At 33.4% G+C, this 27,449-nt stretch overlaps 1 protein-coding gene across 4 annotated transcripts in view; it reads right to left on the reverse strand.

Annotated features, from left to right (window-relative positions):
- The window catches only part of LOC149543802 (ribonuclease J-like), a 306,576-nt gene extending 280,562 nt beyond the window's left edge, over nt 1-26,014 (reverse strand). Inside the window, exons 1-2 of one of the 4 annotated variants that reach the window (XM_089798486.1) lie at nt 25,948-26,014; nt 25,500-25,799 (exon numbers count right to left, since the gene is read on the reverse strand). In XM_089798486.1, coding sequence (XP_089654612.1) covers nt 25,500-25,638 — 139 coding nt within the window. In that variant the 5' untranslated portion in view covers nt 25,639-25,799; nt 25,948-26,014. The other 3 variants (XR_016355684.1, XM_089798485.1, XM_089798487.1) reach the window with 3 other exon arrangements.
- Nucleotides 26,015-27,449: the final 1,435 nt, after the last annotated feature.

Raw genomic sequence — 27,449 nt, forward strand, 5'->3', positions numbered from 1 at the left:
TTATTATAATTTTCGAATTATAATCTTCCAACTCTATTCTTTCTTTTTAATATTCTTGCTTTTAATCAATTAACACTTGGCATTATTAATTTGATTTTTGGCAATTCGAATTGTTTTATAATCTTTCCAACTTCTCTTCCAACCTTTTTATTTCTCTTATCTTTAGGTTTATTATGTATTTGAATGGTTATCTTGGGAATTTGAATGGATTTCTTTTTTTTAACCAATGGGAGCTGGAAAGTCACGGTTAGCTCTTTAAGAGAAGCCGTGATGGGAGTCAGGTCAGATTACACCTCAGCTTGCGTTACTTTTTGCTACGATTTTTCATATGTTCAATTTGTGTAAGCCGAGTTATATACTATTCTATCTTATTTCCACCATTTCTTGCAACTTCCATAATCAAGTCAAACATCACACGACTCCCATCCTTGCCTTTATCTATTATCATTTCCATATGCATGCTTACAAGTTGAGTTCCAAGATTTCCTATTACCACCATTCTTTGCATTGACAGTATTCAGCTTGATTTGAGATTGTGTGTCTCAAACTGAGCTGAGCAAGAGTTCTGGCAGGAAAACGTGTAGGTATCAAAGACAAGCCAGGGCCATCAATAACCAGTTAAGTAATCAGAAGGAAAAGAATCTGAAGCCCTAGTTGATTGAGTGATAACTGGAGCCCTAATTGAACCCGTGGTATCGGAAGCCCTATTTGAATCAGTGGTATTGGAAGCCCTAAGTGATACAACGATATCAAAAGTCCTAAAAGATTGGGAAATTGATGCCCTAATGATTACAGAGGTAAGTGATGCCCTAATTTTATATAGTGCTATTTAATGATAATCGTCTTTTGATTTTTGAATTAACAATATTGGATGGAAATCATTTTGTAATAATGTTATAGCGGTATTTGTGGACTAACCCGAGTGGTTGTAGAAGCATCCCTACTTTGATTTCGATCTTAGTTTCCATGGTATGTGGATTTCAATTTCTGAAGTAAATTCATTTGGATGGTGTTTTTAAGTTTTTAGTTAAGAAATTTTGTTTAACTGATTTTAACCATCAATCCCTTTCATATGAACGAAACTGATTTAACTAACTTCCTATGAAGATGAAAGTGATAACAGTATTTCTTTGAGTATGTTAATTGTTAATTAAGACCTGGGACGATAGGATGTTACATGAATGCCTTATAAATATGAGAGGAGGAGACATGTCTCTATGATTAATCATCATTAGATAATAATATATTAACAATATATAACTATATATATATATATATATATATATATATATATATATATATATATATATATATATATATATATATATATATATATATATATATATATATATATATATATATATAAGTAGAGTCTAAATGATGATTTACCAACAAAAAAGTATTTCATGATTAAGTAAATCCGATTGAAGCTACAACCTTAAGACTCCCCCTTAGCTAGAGAGGATTGTTATAGAACGCATTAAGCTCTCAAGCATATGGAAAGATATCACCTCAATATGATATTCTTGGAATGGCCTATAACATATATCCATCAACTTAGATGTTATCTTTCAATATAATCTGAAGTGTGATTCAACAAGAAATATCAATCATATGATATTCACCATACTTATATTCTTTTGGTATGTGCACTAGCATCAAATCCTTGATACCTACCAAAGGAATATGTTATATCTTAGAAAGGTATGTGCTATCTAATCTCCAGCACTCTAGGACAACAACTAAATTAGTCTATCAGATAATAGCCAACAACTTAATATAGTCCATAATGATAATGAAACAAGAACACAAGAATGACAAATATAGTATCATTAATGTCATGAATCAATGCTTGGTATATGAGAGGAATTATCACAGCATATATATTAAATATATAGCCCGATCAGGGCATGATCATAAAGTATCAAATAGCATAAGATATTAGTATGTGAAGTAAATCAAACATATACATATATGTCTGTATATGTATTTACATATGCATGTATATACATATACATACATATATGTATGTTCCATATAATGATATCAGATCCAACCGAAGCTATGCTCAAAGGGAGGATATGATCAATTTCTTAATCTCATATTCAAGTTTGCATCAAAAATGCTTATACACAATTATATCCCTTTAAGAATATATACTATCTGATTTTCGGCACATTCTGGGACACAAACATAGTGGATCAAATAGTCAATCTCAATCTCATGATTTTCAGCTCAATCAAGATAATCATGATTTACTTATTGTCATGACTTTCGGCACAGTATGGGACAAGTAGTTAATGTAATCTATCATGACAATGGATCAAGAATACAATACAACAACTACAGTATCATGATTTACGTCTCATTTCGGGACAACACAAAAATTTAATGTAGTCGATCATAATACATTTTGTTAACATGATTGCCGGCACATTCCAGGACAACAACTTAATGAAGTCCATTATGATAACATGGTCAAGCTATTGCTACGATCGTCACCTTACAATAGCCAACCTCACACAACAATCAAATAAAATATCGTTACCTTTCATAACATAGATCACAACAACATCATATAGTAACTCATATGATATCCACCATGAACCAAGCCATAGGGTGGACCTACCATAGCAGCTCCTAGAGGGTGAAACAAGGGTTTTCACCTCAAACTTCTCTCTCAAGGAATTTCACTTCAACCTTTTCTTTCATAGAGAAATCATTAACAAGGAATTGCACCTCATAATTCTCCCTCTGAACAAAAGATCTTGGGAAGTCAGCTCCTTTAGTTACTCCCTTAGTAGCTCTCTTCGCCTAAGGTTGCCTATCAGACTCCCTCTGAATCTGATATCAATCTTTTGACTTTCTAGTGATAAATCATTATTTCCTCATGATGTACACAACAGTAGGCCCATCAAACTCACACGTATTCTGAGTATCGGTCTTCTAAGCTCCTACGTTGCCTTTGAAAAAAATGCCAAGCTCCCTCTTGATGGAAGAATACTCATAATCTCAATTGTCAAGCATATTCACTTCAAGAGCCTCACTGATCATCAGATGACTAACAAATTCTAGATCACAGCGTCTTTCAAGCTACTACCATAAGATTGAGTCTGCACAATATTTGGTAGCATGTGTAAAGTACCAGCCTTCTTTTCTTGCAAGATCATCTTCATATACAAAGGAAAAGATGAAGGAAAATAACTCATATAGTACGTATAGAAAATAAGAGAGTGACTATAATGAAAATGTAATACTTAAGAATGATAAATACTTATCTATACATCAACATCCTTGATATAATTTCTCCAATGGAGGTCTTCATCAAATCAGAAAATGTCTTTAATGGGAATAAAACATTGATTAAGGTAATTATTCAACCCCCCACAATGTAAAATTCCCAAAGACTTCATTTTTACAGAGTTTTCAGTCTTTTAGGGATAGATCATCAGAATAAGTTAATGTTTTCTTCATAAGTCTTTATCTCTTTTGGTAAAACATGAGACAAAGAAGTGTGTGGCTAGGGCTTTCCATTTACTGGTCCCCCTTTTATGTCCTTTAGATTCAAGGCTCAGTAGGATGTTGTCACGACACTTCTAAACATCTATGTTAGCAACACCAATAAGGATCTGATAATGTTTGTGTCAGGTGTTACATTGCTCCATACTAAGGAATAACTTTGTTTTACATATAATTTTTTTTAAATCACTTGAATTGGTGCTAAGAATTAGGAATACACAAAATTTGGCAAGCTATAATTTTAATGGACTGAATTTATCTGATGCTTCGTCCTCCAATTTCCATTATATTATTGTACTAAGACGAAGCATTTAGTAGCATTGGTTGATCACCTTTTTCAGTAATTCCAACATATCTATATTGGAAGCTCTTCCATAATGTTGAAAACAAAACACCTGTGCATAATCAAGAAGCTACCTCGCACCATGAACAGTTGAAATTCCCTCTCAATTTATATCCTTCCTTGGCAATTGTGAAACTGTATTGAATCCTCTCCATGAGTGTTGTCGTCCTTCATTCCTTAGGGGGGCATTTTTTTTAATAGTTACTTTCTAACAAATTTTTATCATTTATATTTGATTCAAGAATCATCGATAAGTCTTGATTGATACTATCCTTAGTGAATCGCTACTTTTATTTTCACCAAGAGACTTCTAGATTCTCCTTTGTGATAATATGGATAATCATAGAGCACCAAAAGTATGTGATACCCAAATAGTCCCATTGCTTATATCACTCAAAAATGGCAACAATAAGGGAAATGGCACACATATCAATTAGTATTGGTTTCCTTCAAATTGTAACAAACGGATTTTCATATCTAAATTAAAGACATTTTAAACTAAAACTCCCAGCATTAATATAGCTAACTGAATCCTTTTCACATGACATTAACTACTTTTAACAATTAATAGAAAATAACTAAAATCACATTCAATTGAAATAACTAGATCAATGACTAATTATTCACTACTATATTCATATTCAGCTGAAATAAATAGATTATCAATTAACTAGCATAATTGTATTCATGACCAACTGTAATAACTAGATTAATGGTTAACTATTCATAATTGTATTCATGTTCAACTGAAAGAAGAGATTAATGATTAACCAGCATAATTGGATAAAAGTAAAGGAAATGCTTAACAAGAAAAGAAAGAAGGAAAGGAACATACAAGTATCTTTGAAAGATCTTTAGTTGGTTGTGCAAGCCTCGGCTTTGGTGAGAGGAGAAGCATTGACATAGGCTTAACCTCCCAACCTCGGACCATACTTATCCCCACACATTCTATCAAATTAGAATGGCCCTCCCTACCATTCTATCAAATTAGAATGGCCCTCCCTACCTCGAGATCAAGCTTGGGATGTTCTTCAGTCCAGCCACCTAAGCATCTTGTTGTTTTGAGTGTCCGCTCAGTTATGAAACAGACATGCTTACATAACTGGCGCTACTGACATCAAGTGATCATTAGATGGCAAACATGCCTATAAACTACCTTGGCCAAGAATTTCCAATGTGTTCAACTACCCAATCACCATTGCTCGACTTGACAACAAGATTCATTACAGAGATGAGCATGAGCTATTAGCTATATTTCATTTGAAGTGTTCTTGTCTAATTTCTCTTTTGTTTTCTTGCAGATTTATTCCACCTATTCACCGTACTTGGCTACACAGCCGGTGATTCCCAAGTGATTAAAAATTATGAGCACTCAGCCCTTTTACACCTCTTCACCATATCATGGCTATATTGCCTATGAATCCCAGGTGTTTTGGAAAGGTTATGAGCAATCAGCTCCTAATTATCTTTTATAATATTTTGAGACAGCATAAGACTTCTTATTGTTACCAGTAACTTCATGAAGGTTTTTACACGATTTGAGACTCCTTATTAAGAGATACTACTCGAAAAGATGGTTCTGAATACAATGAAAAATAAAAATAAAAAGCTCATTATAATTCTCAGGGTACAGTCAACAAATTGCATAACATAATCACAATCTTAAAGAAAGAAACTCCTAAGCTTAGCCAGCTGCAGGAGAATATGCATTCAAAAATATAGAAGGGTAACTCATGACCTGTTATGTATCCTTTGGGGAACTTGCACTCTGATCGACTCCCTCTTGATTTCTTCAGCGTTTGACCTCAGTATCCTAGCCGGAATTACTTGAAGTTGTTAAATTGTAGCTTCTGTCGGATTGAACTATCTTAGAGTTAATCTTTTCTATGGTTATTGTTAATCATTAATTATACATACTCTAATAGATCTATATATATATTGTATGCTATATATATTATATATAATATACTGTATGCTATATATTATATATAATATATTTCTATATAATATAGATATATTATAATTAATAATGTTTTAATTAATGATTAATTAACATATATAACCATAGAGACATGTCTCTTCACAAGACATGCCTCTTGAAGATATATTTATATATCTTGGAAATCTGCAATTGAAACACATAGAATTACAACAATGTTATTACATTTGCAGAGATCCTAAATCTAACATGGTATCAAAGCCAAATTGCAAATGTAAGAAAGGATACAAAAGATGAAGATATTATAACTGCAGGGATCATGTTAAAACATTGAATTGAATGGACAGCAACGGTATATGTAGAAGCCATATGAACAAAACCTTGAAATGTATTGTACAGTACAGTTCTTATGATATTTAAATTTTCATATCGTTGCTTAAAGAAAGAGTTTACTACAGCAAATCACAAGCGACTAAAGAACAGGAAAGAAGTGATCCCTAGCAACTACCATACTAAAGAACAGTGCAAAAAATTAGTAACATCACAATGGAAATAGAAGAGAGAGCAAAAGCCAAAGTCCGAGCAACAGGATGCTTCACATTCTATACATATCTCAGAGCGGCCACTGATGTTATAAGTGGATGTACACATGCCCACCATATCACTGAAAATTCTATACGCTATTCCGAAAGAAATCGATTCTCGTTATCTGAAAGGACAAAGGTGAAGGAAGTTAGTGTAATAGATGAATTCGAATTCAATTAATCTGATGCAAATTCATTTTCAGTTATGAATTGTATTATCTGACAATACCCACCAAGGCCGAGCACAAGAACAGTGAAAGAAAAAGAAGCATCTTGGAGAACATATCGAACGATCCTAATATTTCTTCCCACACCAGGCTTGCTGAGCTTGGAGCTGCAACAAACAGAAAGAATACAGGGCATATCTTTCTCGAAACCGTGATGGCCAAGGAGAGTTGCTGGTAGAGAGTTATGAACACAACCACATAATGAATTAATCCCACAAAAAGAGAAGTTTACACCCTTGCACAAGATGAAGAAGAAGACACTCTCTCGCTACTCACCAAGACACATTCAAGAGTTAATGATGCCATTTATCACTAGTTGATCAACCATTGAAATCATGCTGTCAACAAGCCTTTCTTAACAGACACCTAAGAAAAATACAACCCCTTCACAAATTGGTACTCTGTCATTATTTTGAAACGATTGGCATTTATCAATCTACTTGATATATTCTAATCAACGCAAACGGTGTTATTGAAGCTGGATTCACATCCTATTGATACGCCATAAATAGGTGTCATTGGTTCGACTCTTGGTGGGACATGACTCACGTGAGCTTGATCTCATACTTGGAACTTTACTTTTCTATCAGACCAAAAAGTATTTCCATCTCCAGTACCTTTCCCGTGATTAGTTACGTACTTTCAGATACTAAGTGATCATGACAGAAAACACTTTCATTATCAAAGTGGACTGTATTCCTCATTTTTTAAACTCAAATTTTGAGCGTAGCTTCAACTGGTAAATTATGGTAAATGGAAGTGGAAAATATGACTTGCACTTGTAGCAGATGGAACAAGTTCGAAAAGATTTCCACGAGTTTCCCTTTGCTCCAAATTAATCTCCATGGAAAGCTCCAGCTATGGCTACCACCAAGATCCCACTCTCTTCCATGCTCAATTCGATAATACGAAAGATCGTAACAATAATACGAAAGATCGTAACAAGACCAAATAGAAAAAAATGCGACACAGATTGAAGGCATCATGCAAGCGGCTTAAAATATCTAAAGTTATATTTAAGTGAATATCCTTGACATAGGGTAAGTAGATGTATGAAACATCACAAACTCTAACGTTAATGCTCGTGAAAAGTCATCAAACACATCAATAGAAGCGTAAGTATCCGTGAGTTATTATTAAGGTTATTTTCATATTATTATGAAATGTATTATTATGAAGTCTATTATTTTGGAATTTTATAGTTGAAAGCATATATAACGTAGATGAGATATTAAAAGATGGGATATATGCATATTATAAATATATATGTCTAAAATATATATTTAAGTTAGATATTTATTTATCTATATTGGAATGATCTTATATTATTATGAAGAATTATTTTTGAGTATTATATTAATCTCTCTCTTTTTATACTATAAGAGTTATTTTGCCTTGATCTTTTCCTTCGAGAATGTTCTTATAGGAAAAGCAAGATAGATATCACATTAAGAGGGAGCTTGACATTTCATTTGAGGCTCTTGTAAACCAAGGAGAAATTGTGAAGGGGAGCAATGTGATAGAACATAGTAAATGAGCTTCATTAAGTTCTCAAAGAATTGGTCATCACACATGCTACAAAATAAGGTGAAGGGTCTTCTTCTAAAACACCCACGTATGGAGAAATATAATTAGTTCCAGTTATGTCATCGTGGATGGAGAAAGGTAAAATCAAGTATCGGTACACTTGTTTGGTATATATCATCATATCTAATTTAATTTAATTTAGAAACATAGCATTATAGTATTCCTTTATGAATATATATGATGAAGAATTATATATATGTAATTACTTAAAAGGACATATAATTGTTATTAGAATAATAACATTAATTTTGATTATTATCATTACGATCATTCATTTTAATTTGTATAGTATGGTGAGATAATATAAACCTAAATATGTGATCTCTAGTAATGGATATATATGTCTTTTGATTTCATATTTATTTTGATAAGGAAATATGTATATATGGAAATAAAGAAAATATATGGAAGTGAATCAAGTATTGTCTCTAAGATATTATCCCTTAATTACAAGAGAAAATTATTTTCGATTATTATACACTGAGAAATATCTTTCTTACCTATATCTCTATACATATAAGCTATGTCCCCTTGATCTTTTTTTCCTTCGAGAATGTTATTTCAAGAAAAAAGGGACGCTGGTATTTCAGGCAACCTTGAAAGAGAGGGAGCAGATAGATGGTATGATTTAGTAAATCTTCGGTGATCTCGATCATATTGATTCAGAGGGAGTAAATCGTGTTGTGATAGAATCTTAAATGATCGATAGATTGTAACAGTCAAGAGGACTGTAATTTCATGCAACTATGTGATTTAATGGGTCTACCCGTGTGGACAGGTTTGTGTTCACTTATACTACTAAGCTTAAGGTTTGGAGCGTCTATGGATGAAAAGATCAAGTTGTAAATTAGAAAGAAGTATTCAAATTTGATGTGATGTGAAAGTTCCAAAGACCCTGATGATCAAGTTGGATAAAGTGAGGATCTTGAAACAAATATCCCTGATGATTGAGATTATGAATATCCTTCTTTATTAAGAGAGAGTTTTACACTTCTTCTAAAGGCAATGTTGGAGATTGGAAGATTTATAATCAGAGGGAGTCTAGAAATACATGGATGTGACTTCGTGATTTTAATGGGCCACACCTTGTGAACATCACTAGAAAATGAGAAGATCCTTAAATAATTTGCATAATCATACTCTAGGTACCGAGTACGTAAAATTGCTCGATGATATAAATCTCCTCTCTAAAGATGGTTTCAAGTGGGAATCTAGAGAGGAGATTTAATAATTTGACATTTATGGATTGTCATAGAAAGATAAGTAATTCTTACTCTTGAGTATTACAATTATCCACTTACTATAGTCTCTTTCTCAGTTATAAACTTATATGTACTATAAGAGTTAAATTGCATTGATTTTTTCCTTTATATCTAAAGATGTTCTTGCAGAAAAAGGAAGTTGGGACATTTGCCACTAAGATTATTGTGTAGGCTCTGGAAGTGAACATCATTTATGATTAAGATTATGAAGAAGAAATCTGACATTGCTTCAGATCAAGAGGGAGCAAATAAGAACATGATTCTATCAAATTTTTATTCAAAGGGAGTAGATCATATCACTTCAGAGGTAAACTTGACATGATTAATGATTATTGTTTCTTATGCACTTATTGACTAACATCATTAGTTGATGATTATATACATACAGTGATAAATCTACTCTTGTAGAAAATGCTCCATGACATGTGACCTTGTGATACTGGTGCATTTATCACAAGGATGAGTTATATTAGTACAAATGAGCAAAGTGCTGATATTTTTATCAAGCCTCTTGCAAAGTTGAAATTGTGTACTTCAAAGGTAAAATTGATATGACTTTGTTGTAAATGCATTTAATAAAATATATATTCATGAATACAAAATTATTTTTGCTTGCAAGCTTGTATTGTGAAAAGTGACAGCTTTTCTTGTGAAAGGTGACGACCTTTCGTGTGTTTTGATCCTATTTTAAAGTGACGACTTTATTTTAGTTGATCTGTTTTCAAACAATGGTTGAATTTGGTGTTATCTTTCAGACCGGATTTTGTCGGACACATTGATAACCTTCATGGGTCTTTTTGGGCAATAGCCAAACACCATGAAAACCCATTGTTTTGAAAGTTTGGGCTATCTTTGTTCCTTGGGCCGGATTTTGCCAGACACATTGATAACCTTCATGGGTCTTTTGGGCGGTAGTCGGACACCATGAAAATCCATTATGTTTTTTCTTTCTCTCTCTTAGTTTAAAACATAATGATGATTAAACCTTATTGTGTAAGTTAAACTTATTTCAATTCCCCTTTGCTTAAGAGGGAGTATTGAGGGTTCTAGCCTCTTAGTGTGTTGAAGTAAATTTCGTATGTTAATTTTTACATATGTGTGTTGATGAATTCATATTGTTATGCCATTTTAGGGATATCATAGTGAGATGATATCTCCTTATTCTCAAGAGCATAGTATGTTATATATCAATCTTCCCAAATAAAGAGGGAGTGTTAAGATAGCTTCGATTGTATCTAAGTCATAGCTATGGTAGAAAACAATTGATATACATATCATTGTTAGAATTAGATATTGTTGGAATGTTTGTTCTGACACATTTCGTGAAGCAATGCCTACTATAAAAAGATCTCACCTATGATATAGACTTCTTATTGAGACTTATATTATCAAAGGATAATGTATCTAGTGTGATATATATATTAAGGTCTTTAATATGACATTTTAAGATTATTGTGATAATGTATTCTATTACAATCCTCCTGAGCTAAGAGGGAGTGTTAAATTGTAGCTTTTGTCGGATTGAACTATCTTAGAGTTAATCCTTTCTATGGTTATTGTTAATCATTAATTATACATACTCTAATAGATATATATATATATATATATTATATATAATATATTGTATGCTATATATTATATATAATATATTTCTATATAATATAGATATGTTATAATTAATAATGTTTTAATTAATGATTAATTAACATATATAACCATAGAGACATGTCTCTTTACAAGACATGCCTCTTGAAGATATATTTATATATCTTGGAAATCTACAATTGAAACACATAGAATTACAACAATGTTATTATATTTGCAGAGATCCTAAATCTAACAGAAGTTGAAGTCGCACAATCTGAACAAGGTTTTTAACAATAGAAAATAGTAGATGCATCAATGGTAGATGGTAAGATGTATCAATGGCAATTGCAAACATTTCAATGGCAGACTGTAAGACATTTCAATGGAAAATTGTTTCAATGGTAGATTGTAAGACATTTCAATGGCAGATGCAATCGTAACAATGCAGGGACAAGTTGGTAAATGAAACAAGGGAAATTTGGAATGTAGCAAGGTGAGAATAAATTCGAGCACCAAGGAAAAAGGTGCTCCTGTCTCTCCCTCACGGCTTCCTTAGATGGCGAGCGAACATGACTCCTTGGCTCCCACCAGTTACAAAAGATTATAGTCAATTCAAATTTCCAAGTAATAAATCGATTATGAAAAGAGATGGAAAGAAACAATAAAATAAAAAGTTGAAAAGAGGAGTTGGAAAGATTATAATTTTCATTTATTATTACAATATATACTTATATACGTTCATGTAAGTATATCAATGCGGTGACATCATTAAATTACATTATTATAATTTATTGGTGTCATTTCATTTTTATATTTATATGTACATAAGTATTTATTATAATAATATGATGAAGATCAATTAAAAATCTTTTGAGGTATGTTTTATATTTTAAACTAGATTATTTTATGTTTTCTTAGATTATTTTTCTTAATAGCTCATACAGTCCCAAAAATGTATCCTGTGATGAAGTTGTTGCGTCCTTTCCAAAGAAGTTTAAAGTCATACCTGTTGATCCTGATGACTGAACTAAGTGAACATCCCATTCCAATGATCCCGTTTAGCAATGCTTCTCCCTCTACATCTTCTCTTGTAATCACCCATGAAAACACTTTCACCATAATAATAATTTCATATAAACATAATAATCGTTATTTTAAATCAAGCAACTGCTAATCATCTAATAATAGTTAATGGTTCACGACCACCTTCATCAATGGTTAATACAATGTATATAAATAACTACCTATTTCACATGATCATGAAGGAATAATTCATTAATCCAACAGTTATGAACAAGTTTTAAATTAGGTCAAAAATTTGGGATGTAACATACCCTTCCCTTTTCATCGTCATCATCCCCGATGAATATCACAACAAAACTTTAAACAATACTTAATTAGTTTAATTTAAGAAAAAAAAAAAATGTTCAATTTCCAACTCAAGAGAAAAGATGACATTATTTTTGGAGAATTTCGTGATAATCTTCCCAAGTGGCATTATCCTCTGCATACTGATCCTATTGGACCTTACATTATGTCACCTCCCGATTTTGTAAGCGTAGCTTACTCACCTCGAGTATTCTGAGTGGTTATATTTCTACCACCCCTGGTTCTATACCCTTCCCCTTAGATTTTTCATCGTCCCTGATGAATATCAAAACAAAAATTTAAACAATACTTAATCAGTTCAATTTAAGAAAAGAAAAGAAATGTTCAGTTTCCAACTCGAGAAAAGATGAGGGTATTTTTGGATAATTTCGTGATAATCTTCCCAAGTGGCATTATCCTCTACATACTGATCCCAATCGACCTTGCATTGTGTCACCTCTCAATTTCATAAGCGTAGCTTACGCACCTCGAGTATTCTGAGTGGTTCTATTTCTACCACCCCTAGTTCTTGCACCTGTAATAGTTTCCAATCAATTATATGATCATGATGGGTAATGTATTTCTTAAGGTATGACACATGGAAGACGTCATGCATCCTAGCAAAGGCTAGTGGTAAAGCAATTCTATAAGCTACTGGGTTCACAACTTCCAATATTTCAAAAGTTCCCACATACCTTGGGGCTAACTTGGCATTCTTACCAAACTTGATAGTACTCTTCTGAGGTTTTACCCTTAAGAGTACCTTTTCTCCCACTAAGAGTTCTCTAGGTGTTCTTTTTGCATCTGCATAACTTTTCTATCTGTCATTAGCTTCCTTCAATCTTTGACGAATCTAAATTATCTGTTCTTCCATTTCCTTAAGCATTTCAAGTTCAACAATTATTTTGTCTTTTAAAAAATTCCAACTCACAAGAGTTCTACATTTGCGGCCATATTAAGCCTCAAAGAGAGCCATTTTAATGGTGGACTGATAGGAATTGTTATACGCAAATTCCACCAAGGGTAACTATGTTTCCCACTGATATTGTCGATCCATACAGTATACTCTCAAAAGATCTTCTAATACTTGGTTTACTCTTTCTGTCCGACCATCTGTCTCAGGATGATAAGTTGAACTGATGTTTAGTTTAGTATCCAACGCTGAAAATAATGATTGCCAAAATCTGAAAGTTACCCTAGCATCCCTGTCTGAAATAATTTTCTCTAGGATTCCATGCAATCTGAAAATTTCTTTCATGAATTTATGAGCAATTTCTAGTGCTCCATCAGTTAGATTCCCTGGTATAAAATGAGTAACTTTTGTCAATCTATCAACTACTACCAAAATGGTATTGTGTCGATTCTGTGTCATAGGTAATCCCTGCACAGATTCCATGGAAATTATCTGCCATTTCTACTCTGGTACCTTATTAGGTTGCAAAAGGCCTATTGGGTATCGATGTTCTGCCTGTATTCTCTAACATTCTAAACAACTTGCGACAAATTTTGTTCTCCCTTTTCATTCCTTTCCAAAAATATAAGGCTTTTATATCGATAGCATTTTAGTTACCCTAGGGTGTCCCGAGTATGGAGCTGAATGAGATTCTTCCAGAATCATTCTTCGAAGTTCAGGGTTGTTGGGTACATAAATCCTGCTATGATAGCTTAGAAATCCATCATCTTCTAAACTAAAGTCTAAATACTTAGAATCTTGTAGGTCCCTGATAAGAGCTAAGCTGATTTCTGCATAAAACTCGTCATATTCTAGATGTTGTAAAATCTAGTCTTTTAATCTGAAGTTTATAGTAGCCATTTCAAAAATGTGTCTTCTCCTACTTAGAGCATCTGCCACTTTGTTTTCTTTGCTTTTAAGATAACTTATGTCGAATTCATAGTCTGCTAGAAATTCCAACCATCTTCTTTGTCTAGCATTTAGATTTGGTTGTGTGAAGATATATTTTAGACCATGATGATCAGATCGAAGCTCAAAAGGTTTTGCAATCAAATAATGTCTCCACATCTGAAGAGCATGTACAATAGCTACCAGTTCCAGATCATGAAGTGTGTAATTTTGTTCATAATTTTTCAATTTCCTAGATCCATATGCAATTACCTGTTCGTCTTGCATTAGCACACCTCCTAAACCTTTTCCTAATGCATCTATTATAACTATGAATTGTTTTTGTAGGTCAGGTACTTTTAGTATAGGTGTTGTAGTTAGCTTTTCCTTCTAGTATTCAAAAGCTGATTGACACTTTTCTGTCCAAACAAATTTCTTTCCTTTTCTCTGAAGTGACGTAATCAAGTAAGCTATCTTGGAGAAGTTCCTAACAAATTTCCTATAAAATCCTACCAATCCCATTAAACTTCTAACTTCTGTTACGTTTTTAGGTGTAGGCCATTCTTTAATTGCTTTGTTTTTTTACGGATCTACGGCCATGCCCTGAGCTAATATAATGTGCCCTAAATACTGAATTTCCTTTTGATAGAAAGCGCATTTAGACAATTTTCCATATAATTTATGTTCTCTTAACCTTTGCAAAATCGTATCCAAATGTTTTTGATGTTCTTCCTCATTCTTTGAATAGATTAGAATATCATCTTTAAAGACCAGCACAAACTTATCTAGGCAATCTTGAAATATGTTGTTCATTAAGTTCATAAAAGCTATTGGGGCATTGGTTAATCCGAATGGCAATACTGTAAATTCATAATATCCATACCTAGTTCTAAATGCAGTTTTGTGAATATCTTCGTCCTTGATACAAAGCTGGTGATATCCTGACCTCAAATCAATTTTTGAAAACACTGTCGCGCCCTTCATTTGATCGAAAAGATCATCTATCCTAGGAAGTGGATACCAATTCTTGATGGTAACCTTATTGAGTATTATGTAATCTATACATAATCTTATGGTTCTATACTTATTCCTAACAAACAACACTGGCGCTCCCCATGGTGAAACACTCGGCCGGATCAGTTTGTTGTCTAACATGTCTTGCACTTGCATCTGTAACTCAATTAATTCCGTGGTAGTCATTCGATATGGTGCCCGAGAAATGGGTTCTGCTCCTGAGATCAAATCTAAGATGAAATCAAAGGCTCGAGAAGGTGGTAGACCAAGGAGTTCTTTAGGAAACACATCTTGATAATTCTTTAGATAGGGACATTTTTCTTTGAAAGATTCTTTCAATTGTTCTCCGATTTCCCCATCTTCAAAAATGTAGTCATCTCCATATGTGGTGTTTTTAGGTTCTCTCATGTCCTCAACCCTGACTGCAAAGATCTCACAGCTTTTTCTTCCATATTTCTTAAGTTGCATGGTAGATATCTGTTTTGATTTAATTTCATGTTTAATCCCTATAATGCTTGTTGGCCTACCTCGATCATCCAAACAATTTACAGTCTTGGCAAAACAATCCACTTTGACCTTATGCTCACAGAGCCAATTAATGCCTATGATAATGTCCTAAGATCCAAGAGGTGCTACATACAAGTTCAATTCCGTTGAAAATTTTGAAAAGTCAACCTGAGTCTCAAATAGACATTGCTCTACCTTAGCCCTTGACTGGTTTGCATATTCGATTGTCCATGGTTTTGCCATAAAACTAGATCTCTTTGGAAATCTACTTAACAGTTTAGGTGATACAAAACATTCAAAAGCTCCAGTATCAATTAAAATGGAGACAAGGTTCCCATAGATATTACCCGGAGTTTCAATTAGGCATATTTGTTGTTCTGCTTGCCTATTGTCCAGGGCTGCATGGATCCTCTGTTGATAAACTTGTTGTTGTTGTGAAAGAGGTGGTCGTTGTGGCTGATTGAAGTTGGGTTTGATGGGGCATTTATTAGCAAAATTATCTCCTCCACAAGTGTAGCATCTTGAAAATGGTCCCTTCCTTTCATTACTCTTATTATTCTTACTTGCACTAAAATTAATTTTAACATCCTTAACTCCGTTTTCCTTTGACTCTGGCTTGTTGTACTTGAAATCCTTAAATTGTCTTTTCTAAGTTCCAAAATCAGCACCCTCTGTATTCCAGTTTGTTTTTCTTTTATTGTCCCGGATGGAGTCATCTTTCTCAATATTGTATTCTTGCTGAACAACCTTCTCTAGAGCTTCCTCCATAGTTCGAGGAGTGAGAACATCAACTGCTCCTCCTATTCTGTTGTTTAGACCCATAATGAATTTCCTTACCTTCAGATTTATATCCTGTTGATATGGTGATACATACTTCAACAATCGGGTAAATTTCTCCCAGTACTTATGTACTGTCATATCTCATTGCTTCAAGTTCTGAAAAACTAGAAGTTTCTGATCATAAAAGGTTTGGGGCAGCCAGTGATTTTTGAATATGGTTACAAACTTTTCCCAAGTAATCTCAATGGTTTTAATGTTTTGCTCCACTTTGGTGTTTCCCCACCAGCTTGTAGGGTCTCGAGTAAAATGATTTATTCCACAAACTGCTTTTGAGGTTTCAAAAAGGTTCCTAATTTCAAAATACTGTTCCACTTTAGTTAGCCAAGCCTCTGCATCCTCTCCGGACTCAAAACAGGCAAATTTGGGTGGTTTGATTTTCTTAATATCTGCTGACAAATCAACCACTATTTCTTGTTTCTTTTGTTTTTTAGTATGAATGGGTGAAGAGGTTCTCTTGTTATATCCGGAGACTTGTCTCTGTTATAAAAGGAGATGATGATTGTGTTTCCTCATGGTTATGCCCCATCTGGGCTGCCATCTCATTCATTTTCTTTTCCATGTTATCCAACTTCAGTTGCATTTCTTGCAAAATTTGAAGTAACAAATCATTGGATGATTGAGTGTTTTCACGGACTATGCCATGATCTGCAACGTTCTCGTTGTTGTTCATTTTATTTTGTTTATTGGTTTCACCTGTTAATATCCAAATTTGTGTCAATTTATTGAATTCATACATATTTAAGTACTTCCACAACAGAAAGAGTTTGTGAATGCATGAAACACATGAATTAAATAAATTTAATTGATTAACTTAATACTTTGTTGCTGCACTTATAGTAGCTTATTTACAAAAATCTCCTCTTCTGAGGATGTTTAGATCAGAATATTTATTCTTGCTTTGTAGCATTAAGTTTTGGCTCATTTTGGTACATATTCCGCACCATCCAGGATCTGTGGAAATGCAAAAGAGGGTTGCCCTATTGAGCATTCCAGTTTTGAATTAACTTGTTCATATATGCTACTTTACTAGTAGGGGTCCACTTGACTCTTTCTTTCTTCATTCATTGCAATGCCTGGTTCAGAATTTTGTTATCTTTGGGCATGAAGCAGCGAGTATAATCATATTTAGGCATGTTTTTAATTAAATAGGAGAAGATGGGATGTTGAGCCTTCTTGTGGGGAGTTTTACGTACTTGCATCCTGTACAATCATCTAAGAATTTTTCAGGTTTACTTGGAAGGTGGTGTGCCCTAGGTTCAATGTTGAACCCAGCACTCTGATACCATATGTAACAAATGGATTTTCATATCTAAATTAAAGACATTTTAAACTAAAACTCCCAGAATTTATATAGATAACTGAATGCTTTTCACATTACATTAACTGCTTTTAACAATTAACAAAAAATAGCTAAAATCACATTCAATTGAAATAACTACATCAATGATTAATTATTCACTATTGCATTCATATTCAGCTGAAATAAATAGATTAACGATTAACTAGCATAACTGTATTCATGACCAGCTGTAATAACTAGATTAATGGTTAACTATTCATAATTGTATTCATGTTCGGCTGAAATAAGAGATTAATGTTTAACTAGCATAACTGTATACAAATAAAGTAAATGCTTAACAAGAAAAGAAAAAAGGAAAGAAACATACAAGTATCTTCGAAGGATCTTTAGTTGGTTGTGCAAGCCTCGGCTTTGGTGAGAGGAGAAGCATTGACATAGGCTTAGCCTCCCAACCTCGGACCATACTTATCCCCACACATTCTATCAAATTAAAATGGCCCTTCCTACCTCGGGATTAGGCTTGCTATGTTCTTCAGTCCAGACACCTGAGCATCTTAATGTTTTGAGTGTCCACTCAGTTATGAAACGAACATGCTTACATAACTGGCGCTAGTGACATCAAGGGATCATTAGATGGCAAACATGCCTATAAACTACCTTGGCCAAGGATTTTCGATGGGTTCAACGACCCAATCACCACTGCTCAACTTGACAACAGGATTCATTACAGAGATGAGCATGATCTATTAGTTATATTTCATTTGACGTATTCTTGTCTGATTTCTCTTTTGTTTTCTTGCAGATATATTCCACCTCTTCACCATACTTGGCTACACAACCGATGATTCCTAGGTGTATTAAAATTATGAGCACTCATCCCTTTTACAACTCTTCACCATATCATGGCTATATTGCTGGTGAATCCCAAGTGTTTTCGAAAGGTTTTGAGCAATCTACTCCTAATTATCTCTTATCATATTTTGAGACAGCATAAGACTTGTTATTGTTATCAATAACTTCATGAAGGTTTTTACACATTTTGAGACTCCTTATTAAGAGATACTACTCGAAAAGATGGTTCTAAATACAACGAAAAATAAAAAGAAAAAAGGCTCATTATAATTCTCAGGGTAGAGTCAGCAAATTGCATAACATAATCACAGTCTTAAAGAAAGAGACTCCTAAGCTTAGTCGACTGCAAGAGAATATGCATTCACAAATATAGAAGGGTAACTCATGACCTGATATGTATCCTTTGGGGAACTTGCAATCTGATCGGCTCCCTCTTGATTTCTTCAGCGCTTGACCTTAGTATCCTAGCTGAAATTACTTGAAGTTGAAGTCACACAATCTAAACAAGGTTTTTAACAATGGTAAATAGCAGGTGCATCAATGGTAGATGTTAAGATGTATCAATGGCAATAGACGTTTCAATGGCAGATTGTAAGACGTTTCAATGGTAGATTGTAAGACATTTCAATGACAAATGCAATCGTAACAATGCAAGGACAAGTTGGTAAATGAAACAAGGGAAATCTGGAATGTAGCAAGGTAGGAATAAATTCAAGCATCAAGGTAAAAGGTGATCCCGTCTCTCCCTCGCGAGTTCCTTAAATGGAGAGCGAGCATGGCTCCTTGGCTCCCACCAGTTACAAAAGATTATAGTCGATTCAAATTTCCAAGTAATAAATCGATTATGAAAAAAGAGGGAAACAAAAAATAAAATAAAAAGTTGAAAAGAGGAGTTGGAAAGATTATAATATTCATTTATTATTATAATATATACTTAAATATGTTCATGTAAGTATATCAATGGGGTGACATCATTAAATTACGTTATTATAATTTATTGGTGCCATTTCATTTTTATATTTATATGTACGTATGTAAGTATTTATTATAATAATATGATGAAGATCAATTTAAAATCTCTTGAGGTATGTTTTATATTTTAAATTGTATTATTTTATGTTTTATTAAATTATTTTTTCTTAATAGCTCATGCAGTCCCAAAAATGTATCTTGTGATCAAGTCGTTGCGTCCTTTCCAAAGAAGATTAAGGTCATACCTACCAATCCTCATGACTGAACTAAGCGAACATCACATTCTGATGATCATGTTTAGCAATGCTTCCTCCCTCTACATCTTCTCCTATAATCACCCATGAAAACACTTTCGCCATAATAATAATTTCATACAAACATAATAATCGTTATTTTAAATCAAGCAACTGCTAATCATCTAATAATAGTTAATAGTTAATGACCACCTTCATTAACGGTTAATACAACGTATATAAGTAACTACCTATTTACATGATCATGAAAGAATAATTCGTTAATCCAACGGTTATGAACAAGTTTAAAATTAGGTCAAAAGTTTGGGATGTAACACAATTTATGAAAAGTCCAATACAAAATTCTTTCATCACAATCTTCAAATAATAGAACTCTCACTATAGGGGAAGAATGAAGATGCTCAGGCCCATAACACTACAAATACCCTTCTCTCGTTCTCTCAAAATATTCACGGGTTTAAAGAAACAATCACGTGCCATAAAAAAGATGGCTAATAAGTTTCCACACAATAATTAGAACCATGATATTGTGTCTAAAATATCCAGTATAATTCACTGAGTCAAGGCATCAAGCAATGATTATCATACTCGCCAAATAGAGGTTGTCGTGATGGATATTATGAATTGACAATATCCATCAATTTAATTTGCCACTCTATTCTTGTAAATATAGGATTTGCTTCTAGTGAGAGCAGCCAATGAGTTCAATTACTATGTATTCCCCAAGGGCCTTTCCAAGATTTTGGCTTGCCTTTGATCTAATATTTTAATATTCAGGACATGGTTCTGGTTGCTTGCTAAAGTTCTCAATAAGGATATGAAAAGTTATGGCAAAAATGATCTCCTAGATCCTTTAGCAGCAGGAATAATGCTTGAATATGATAACAACTAACACTTTGAATACAATTTATCACTTCATTCAAGAATAAATATATGCTTGACAAAATGGTTTTGTGCCCCATGAAATTTTTTAATATTGGTGCTGCTAACCCCAACATTTCACATATATGATTTGCAAGGGCATTCAAATTTTGAAGTCATCGAAATTAAATGTTTAGGCCATAGAGTCGGACCCACCAAATATATATAAACCATGCTGTGACATAAACAATGTTGCAAAAATAAGTTGTTATCGTGCCTCTAAAAATATATAATCAGTCCCTCTAAAATAAATGGGGAAATTATTAATGAGCACAGGTGCTCACTTACCAAAACCATCCCATAAAAATTTAGACTTAATCATCAAACTTCTGCAAACTGTCTCTAAATAATACAATGCTTACCACAACACCATTCACAACAATTATGAACCATAATCGCATGCCCACAAATATAATTTCACCAGAATTATATGTTGTGTTTCCAGACAATAGAAATATTAATTCCCATCCAAGGCCTTTCAATTTATTTCCACAATAATCTATCCTTTTGTTTTTCCAAATCAGATAAATACTTCAGCTCTTCAGAACAAATATCAAAATTCTTGAAATTTTAAATGCTGAAGCTTCTCTGTGCATAGAATAATTTTTTTGACTTCATAGTGCCATCGCTTAATGATCCAAGACTGATCTTCATTCGCTTGATAAAACTTCTTTCTGTTTTCATTCTTAAATCCCAAATAAAGGCTTTTAATGGGTGGATGCTGCTATTGTAATTTCCATTCATGATGCATCTAACTTGTCCTTTGTCTGCTGTGTACACTATCCTCTGTCTCTTCCGCTGAGTGTTTGTTTTAACTGATGTATTTATATAAGGATACGTAAAGCATAGCTTGATGCTTCCGCTTTCCTTTTTATTTCATTCTAATCATCTGCAACCTTGCTCTGATACCATGTTGAGTAACTAAGATCGTTTTCTGCAAATGTAATAACACTTCCATCATATCAGTATGTTCCAAATGCAGATTTGAATGCCTTATAAATATGAGAGGAGGAGACATGTCTCTATGATTAATCATCATTAGATGATAATATATTAACAATATATAATATAATATATAGAGTCTAAATGATGATTTACCAACAATAAAGTATCTCATGATCGAATCAGTCCAACTGAAGCTACAACCTTCACACTTCCAAGTTGAGCTACCACAATTGCTTCCAGACACAGCTTCAAAACAAATTGTTCTTGATATTCACTTTTCTTTCAAACTTGTACAATAAATCACAGTTATGTTTGCACAAAAATGGCAGAGCTCTCTTGCATATAAAAAAGATGATTATTTACAATGAAGGGCACTCCTTTATATAGGCAGAGTGAGAGAAAAATGGAGAAAAAGGTGGAAGGACATAAACCACCTTGACTAAATCAAACTAAGAAAGAACATTTATTGGATTCCATGACTGAAGTTATGTGGAATTGGGTTACATGCAAATGGATTACACGCAACCTATCTTCTGAAACTGCAAGGCTTTAAAACTCTTAAACGAACTTGAAGAAAAAGTTGAAAAATGCTGAATCAATCTTGTAGATTGTCAGTGAAAGACTTGTACTTTGTAAAGCAATCACAAAGCATTGAAGGATCTGGAATTCTCATCTTTTGTGCAATTGCATGCACCTTGATTGCAATGGTTTGACACTTCTTGACAATCTAGTAGTTCTCTGCAATAAACTGCCAAAGGTGTTTTGCTGAAAACTTGTAGGTTGAGAACCTATTCATCAATTGTATTCCGAAATCATCCACTTCAAATTCAGCATTGATCCTATTGATGAATTTTGAAGTCATGTCTTCCTCTGTCACCAAATTATTGTCCTTGGTGAGCACCTTGCACCCCATCTGCTTTAAATCATTCAAGATGTCGGTTTCCACATTATTGCATCCTTTAAGGGCTTCTTGTACCTCTGTTATCAGTCTTTCAAATTACTCGCACCTCATGACCCATGAGCCTTGCTGATGAGAGTTTTGTTTGACTACAATATGCAGAATCAAATACTTAATGTTTCGAGGAGAAACACTAAACACTCAATCCTCTCTTGATATGAGGTCATCTCTCATGCTAAGCTTGCAAAGTAAGATCATGAAATGACTTCAAGGTTCCTTCTTAATCTAACTCAATTCCTTTGGAGCTGTTGTTAATCTAACTCAAAGACTTCAAGTTTCCTTCTTAATCTAACTCAATTCCTTTGGAGCTGTTATTTATTCTTTTGGAGCTGTTGTTAGTCTAACTCAATTCTGCAATGATATCTTTCTATGTGAAACTCTTTTTCCACCGTCAAAAGTGTCTAGTAATTGTCCTTAAAAAGTCACAATCTGCTACCCGTTGTAAGGATGTTCTAATTCCAACTTAGATTTGCACAGTGGAGATCTATGTGTGACATCAATCTAGTGAAATGTGGGTTTCCGTCCTCTGATTCAAACTAGAGAGGGTTTATCCTCAGATTGGTTGAACCGTAATTCTTTCTCCACCAGAAGTAACAGTTAGATATAAAATTTAATCTCAATGGTGATTCATTTCCCTGCTTGGTCCCTCTTAAATTTTTTTAATCCTCGACATACATAATCCTTCACAAACATTTTGATAATATAAAAAAAATTAATTGTTATTTTATTTTATCTATTCCTTGACCTATGTTTAAACATGTTTAAGTTTGATGAGGGTTATTAAATAACAACAGCACCATTGATGTAACTTGTGTAGTCAAACTTGCATAATAGAACTCTGTCTATTTATTGATTTGCAGTTGAAGCCTATAAATGTAAATTGGATATGGTCCGGATTCAAATTCTAAGATTTTCAATTGACCTTTGCCTCTTTTTTTCTGGCTGTTTCAAAGCCTTTTCAAAACTAAAAGCTGTGAGAACAGTCATCTATACAGATGCATACAAAAACATGGCATCCAAATATCAACTGGCCAGAATAGTCAATCTGCTACCTTCCCTTCCTCATAATCCGGACTAGAAGGCAATTATTTCTCTAGGTCCGAAGTGTTAAGAGCATGCTTATTAGTTGCATTAGTTGATTGTGCACATGCCCAAGAATATTCTTATGCATATTCTTATGCATATTATTATGCATGATTGAGCGCATCCTTGCACATTCATGATCTAACTTAAGTTCACTTAGTTGAGCCTAAATTTAGAATACCTCAGTCTAGTTGGGCTCCAGTTTTCATATTGTGCATATCATGCTCTTCTAGTTTGCATATCTTAGCTATAGTTTGCTATGTTTAGTAACAGATGGCTTTTAGAATCTAGATATTTTTCGTACTCTTGCTTTCTATAGAGCAAGTCATTCTTTTATTGTAATTTATTCCAATCCCCATTCATTGTTTGTGTAATCAATACAGAACTCTAGGGTTGTTATAGATATTATCTTTGCTTGGTCTCTTATGAGTGATAGGAGTTTGCTTGCAGATGATTCCTAGCTCCTGCGGTCGTTTCATAGACTCCTACAAGAAGAACCCCACTAGCTCTCTATTTCTGGAGGACGGTTAGGATGTGATTAGACTCTATATCGACTCCTGGTGATAAAACAGAAGGATGGTCATTCTTCTCCTGCTGAATCTGAGGGATGCAAGAAATTCACTTTCTATTAGGTTCTTTCCTTTGACTCTGCCAGAAATTGTTTTGACAAGGGACCTTCCTTTCCAAAGAGCGTACCAGCATTCTATGACTTTCTAAAATACAGATTCGTGTATGCCCCTCGCTTATTTACTTTTATTGCTACCAGGTTTAAGTACTCGTGATTAATCACTAAACCTTGATGTACTTCTAAATCCCATTAACTTATCTTGTTCATTTGTGGGCATTAACATAATCTCACAAACAATTAAACGAAGAGTTTTGCTGCTTCAACCAATTAAGAACTGCCTACCCCTTTCACCAACTTGCATTTCTTCAATGCTGAATTGCCTTCTAATTCAGTTATTGTTTAGAACAACTCGAACCACAGTAACTGATATTCATTATAAAGAATCGAAAGGTATCATCGCAAGTAGTAAAAGCAGGTGAGTTTCCAAAAGGGCGTGCCAGTTTAGGTCCAAGCAGGCATGCTTTTAAGTATTAAAATTGGATGAAATACAATATCCAACACGTTAGGTATCGCGTGTACCAAACAGACAAGGTTGGCTGAACGTGCGAGGTGAACTAGATACAAGAGATACCCCTGTTATAGCATCTAGCTGCCCCAAAAGAAGAATTAACCAAATCATACAAGATGATATTATTACAAATACTAACCCACCAAAAATATATAAGACGGACTAATATAGCAATTTTTTTAATATTATCACCAATCTGAAACTATGTAGTGTGATTATCTCCGACGATTTTAATCTGCTCTGTTTCGACGAACAAACTGCAAAATATGCAAAGTTGGTCTTAATGCAACTTAGACCTTCTTCGGGTGGGCTTTTGCGCGCAGACAAAAATTTAAAGCATTAATCGTGTTAGCACAAGTCATTTTAACAATTGATTCAAAGAAAGCAAATATGTTCCAAGTCTGTGCTCCCAGCATCGATTTGCAAACAAAAAAATCATTGAAATTTTGGTAATCGCTAACCTGCTAGGGAAACTCTGCAAATATTTGTCTTTCTGGCATTGGTGAAGTGAATACTTGAAAGTTTGCTGTGAATAAGAGTACATGGCCACCCAAAATCTTTCTTGAGGTGAAGCGTACCGTCCCACTTCAGCAAATTCATGCTCGAGTTTTTTCAGTTTTCCTGAGAAATGTATGGAATTCAAGAATGCAATGTTGGAAGTGGACTTTATTACAGACTTTCAAATGGAAGCACTGCCTTCATTTTGCCTCCAGTGTTAGCCATATTCATTTATACACACTGCAGCGATCTTATCCTTTATACTGCTTGTGAGGGAGGAAAAAAAATTTAATAGCGTTCAGAAAGATTTTTTCAAAAACAAAACTAAACACTTAATCTTTGGAAAGATATTTTAAAAACTATTTTCACACTCGGTGTTTCGAAAGATTTGTATTTCAGATTAAGCCTTACAAAGGTTTAGGTTTATCGTAACGAGCTATATGTGTAATTAAGATTTTTCTTTTCATACGATGATAATTTTAATGATGTTCATGAGATCATTTATTTATAAGATTGAAAATTACGTTTTTCTTGATGTTAACACTTCTAATATGAATCTTGATTAAGAAATCATCAATTTTGTGAAGATTTATTTAAGCTATCTATTTTTAAGTTGTTTTCATATTGAATACAAATGTCCTATATGTAGCATAATCTCATCCATATTTCATGTGTTGGTTTGGGTTGGGTCGGCCCTTACTATATCTTCATGCTATAGAATAGTAGGGGTCACCCTTGCATGCATAGGGGTTAGGCAAGGGTTGGCGATAAGCTTGATGTTTTCATGGGTAACACTTTTGCCAGGTAGAGGGAGAACACGTATTGAGTATTTTGTGTCATTTAATTTCAACTACCCTTTTGTTATAGAAAATGTATGTTTTCTTCTCAATTTTCTTTAGTGATCATCCATCTACCTATCTGTTGTCCTCAATTTTGGCTTCACAAATATGGGGCAACACTACGCAATTTTTGTATGGATTCGTAGGTACATCTTCTTTGTTGTAATGTGTCAATAAGGTGTCATGGAACAATTCGTTATCCTTGAATTGTACTCTATGTGATCTTATCTCTGCATTCTTTTTTAAGGTTTCTGTTGAGTTAAATCCCAAATTGTTTTCTAGTAAGAGTTTTTCTTCTTTGACTGCAAACACTCAATTTTTGGCAAACTTTTGTGTCTTGTGTCTTTTCTTTATTTTTCTTTGTGTTGTAAATAATGTTTATTCTTATTTTTGCCTTAGGTGAATAGCCCTAGGAATTCCACTCATTTTGAGCTAACTTAGGTCGAAATGGGAGTTGTCTAGCTCAAGTTATAAGGAAAAAGTAAGGTTTTTTAGGACAACTACATATCTCGATTAAAAAATCTCATAAAAGTGGGGTTTTTGTTGGCAATTGCACGATATAAAATTATATTTAATATTTAAAGTGAATTTTATGGTCTATTTTAAAATTTCAATTCTAAGTTCATTTGACTATGGTTTTTTATGTTTTATGAAAATAGCCTATTTTTAGACTATTTTTCATGTTACTTTATTAAAAACTATAGTTAAATATTAAATATAAATACATGAGACAACTTAAGTGCATAAAGTGAGATTTTTATTACACATTGCATACATCAACATGCAAATCACTATGTGAAACCCCACTTCCAATAAAATATAAGTATCGACATTAATTTAAATGGACTTTTTCAATTCAATAACACATTTTAATGTGTTAAGTGGGTTTTTAATATGCATTTGCATATTTAGAACTTATTAAATCAATGTAAGTGGCAAAATCGAACCCGTTTACATATATTTTTACATGTACAAGTTTATTCTATATATATATATATATATATATATATTAATGCATTTAAATAGGGGTTTTCTAACCCATTGCATATACATCTTTTAAAAGTACCACATAAT

This window comes from Cupressus sempervirens, chromosome 8 (genome assembly GCF_028749045.1).
Source record: "Cupressus sempervirens isolate cs-2001-9-10 chromosome 8, ASM2874904v1, whole genome shotgun sequence".
Lineage (NCBI taxonomy): Eukaryota > Viridiplantae > Streptophyta > Pinopsida > Cupressales > Cupressaceae > Cupressus > Cupressus sempervirens.